Raw genomic sequence first — 2,745 nt, 5'->3', positions numbered from 1 at the left:
GCTGAAACACTGGAGAAGACGGCGGCGATTGCAGCAGACAAACTGAAGACGGCGGCGACTGTGGCAGACCCACTGGAGCAGACAGCGACGACTGCGGCAGACACACTGGAGAAGACGGCAGCGACTGCGGCAAACACACTGGAGAAGACGACGGCCACTGGAGAAGACGGCGGCGACAACTGCGGCAGACACACTGGAGCAGACGGCGGCAACTGCGGCAGACCCAATGAGAAGACGGCGGCGACTGAGGCAGACCCACTGGAGAAGACGGCGGTGACTGCGGCAGACACACTGGAGAAGACTGCGGCGACTGCGGCAGACACACTGGAGCAGACGGCGGAGACTGCGGCAGACCCACTGAGAAGACAGCGGAGGCGACCACGGCAGAACCACTGGAGAAGACGGCGGCGACTGCGGCAGACAAACTGGACAAGACGGCGGCGACTGTGGCAGAGCCACTGGAGCAGACAGTGACGACTGCGGCAGACACACTGGAGAAAACGGCGACAACTGCGGCAGACCTACTGGAGCAGACGGCGGCGACTGCGGCAGACACACTTGAGAAGACGGCAGCGACTGCGGCAGACACACTGGAGAAGACGGCAGCGACTGGGGCAGACACACTTGAGAAGATGGCAGCGACTGCGGCAGACACACTGGAGAAGACGGCGGCGACTGCGGCAGACACACTGGAGAAGACGGCGGAGGCGACAGCGGCAGAACCACTGAAGAAAACGGCGGTGACAGCGACAGATCCAGTGGAGAAGACAGCGGCGACTGCGGCAGACACACTGGAGAAGACGGCGGCGACTGCGGCAGACACACTGGAGAAGACGGCGGAGGTGACAGCGGCAGAACCACTGAAGAAGACGGCGGCGACAGCGACAGATCCAGTGGAGAAGACAGCGGCGACTGCGGCAGACACACTGGAGAAGACGGCGGTGGCTGCGGCAGACACACTGGAGAAGAGGACGGAGGCGACAGGGGTAGAACCACTGAAGAAGACGGCGGTGACTGCGGCAGACACACTGGAGAAGACGGCGGTGACTGCGGCAGACACACTGGAAAAGACGGCGGAGGCGACAGCGGCAGAACCACTGAAGAAGACTGCGGCGACAGCGACAGATCCAGTGGAGAAGACTGCGGCAGACACACTGGAGAAGACGGCGGCGACTGCGGCAGACACACTGGAGAAGACGGTGGCGACTGCGGCAGACACACTGGAGAAGACGGTGGAGGCGACAGCGGCAGAACCACTGAAGAAGACGGCGGCGACAGCGACAGATCCAGTGGAGAAGACGGCGGCGACTGTGGCAGACTTACTGGATAGGACGGCGGCGTCTGCAGGACAGGCAGAAAGGTGTTGGCATTCTGGGCAAACTCACTGGAGCAGAAGCGAGTACCGGTAGCAACGTCGTTGTGGTCATCCCAGCAGGGAGACATTGTAGCCTTGTGGACGACCTCACTAAAGCAGGAAGGCTTGCTGGTAGCGACTTCCTTGATGAGGTCATCCAATAAGAGAGGCATGATAGCGGTGTCATGGATGACCTCACTGGAGCAGGAAGTTGCTGTGCCTCCCCAGCTGCACAAGTACTCATAGTAAAGTAAAGGTGGTTCAAAACACAGATAACAAACAGGAAATACTAACAGAATAAGAGCAACAGGACAAGAATTGATTTAAAAACACAGGAAGTAGAAACTAGAAATAACACAGGATAAGACATACATGAGCAAACGGTGAGTATCTAGCCTGACAGATGTTTAAACAAATTCTCCTTCCTAAGTATTTGTGTCTGCGGTATATTGAATAAACATAAAAAAACTAAGCAGCAAAAGTTTATGATACACAATTTAGGTCACTCTCAAAACTTTTGGCCATGAGTGTAAACATTTGTTCCTTTCAGTAGCAGCAATGCCACCTTGTTTTTTTTTTGTTGAACTTTATTTACTGCTACCGTCACTTCTTTAATGTGTTGACAAAAACTTTATATTGTGTACTGGCCTCCTATTCCTATTTTATACAACCTGTCTTCCATGTTGTTGATCATGTCTATTATGTCATTCAACTTACTTTTCAGAAATTACCTTAGTCCTGGCTCTCTTCCACAACCTCCTCCTATGCATTCCTTATTACAAAAGACGGGCCATTTTGTCTGTCTTAAGTTTCTGCTTTAGCTATGTTTAGCATGTCTTGCACGCGATCATCTGCAAATGTTAGCTCGTTTTCTTTCCACACGATTGTTGCTTCCGTCGCGCAGTGTTCAAGGAAGTGGTGTCAGCAAACACCTGTAATTATGTTCAAGATCTGTAGTCAGGTGATGTTCCAAAATAGTCTCAAAACTTTAAATCAGTGTGGAGTTCTTATCAATGTGTTTGTTGTAGCCTCACAGGGAATGACATCACATGGGATGGGTGGAGAATACGGTCGTGCCTCGCCAAATCACCCAAGATTTTTGTTGAAGCATATTTCAACATAATCTTGGATAAAATTAAATACTGAATTGAACCTTATTTATGGCTCATAAAAGTATCATGTATTTATATTGCAGTGCAGTCTTATTTTCCATTATGTTGTGGCAATCTATAAAAGATACCAAGCGTGACTTTCGCTTCCAGAACAATGCCAACAACACGGCGATAATCAAGTTGACCATGTTTTAACAGAACAACTTTTTTAAGCACTTAACCACCTCCTGCCTCATGAATAACACATTTACAATTTGGTGAGCCTTTGACATGACCAAT

The 2,745-nt window shown here is 51.1% G+C and overlaps 1 protein-coding gene across 1 annotated transcript; it reads left to right on the top strand.

The window, feature by feature from the left end:
* The first annotated feature begins 632 nt into the window (after positions 1-632).
* LOC133550445 (ice-structuring glycoprotein-like) lies at positions 633-1,409 on the top strand. The gene has a single exon (XM_061896427.1). The coding sequence runs from the start codon at positions 633-635 to the stop codon at positions 1,407-1,409; it is 777 nt and encodes a 258-aa protein (XP_061752411.1).
* The last annotated feature ends 1,336 nt before the right edge of the window (positions 1,410-2,745 follow it).

Source organism: Nerophis ophidion, linkage group LG04, assembly GCF_033978795.1.
Source record: "Nerophis ophidion isolate RoL-2023_Sa linkage group LG04, RoL_Noph_v1.0, whole genome shotgun sequence".
NCBI lineage: Eukaryota > Metazoa > Chordata > Actinopteri > Syngnathiformes > Syngnathidae > Nerophis > Nerophis ophidion.
The sequence above is the reverse complement of the archived record's forward strand: the minus strand, read 5'-3'. Positions and strand labels throughout refer to the sequence as shown.

Coding starts and splice junctions, on each gene's coding strand:
- LOC133550445 (XM_061896427.1), top strand. CDS start 633: ATGGCAGCGACTGCGGCAGACACACTGGAGAAGACGGCGGCGACTGCG.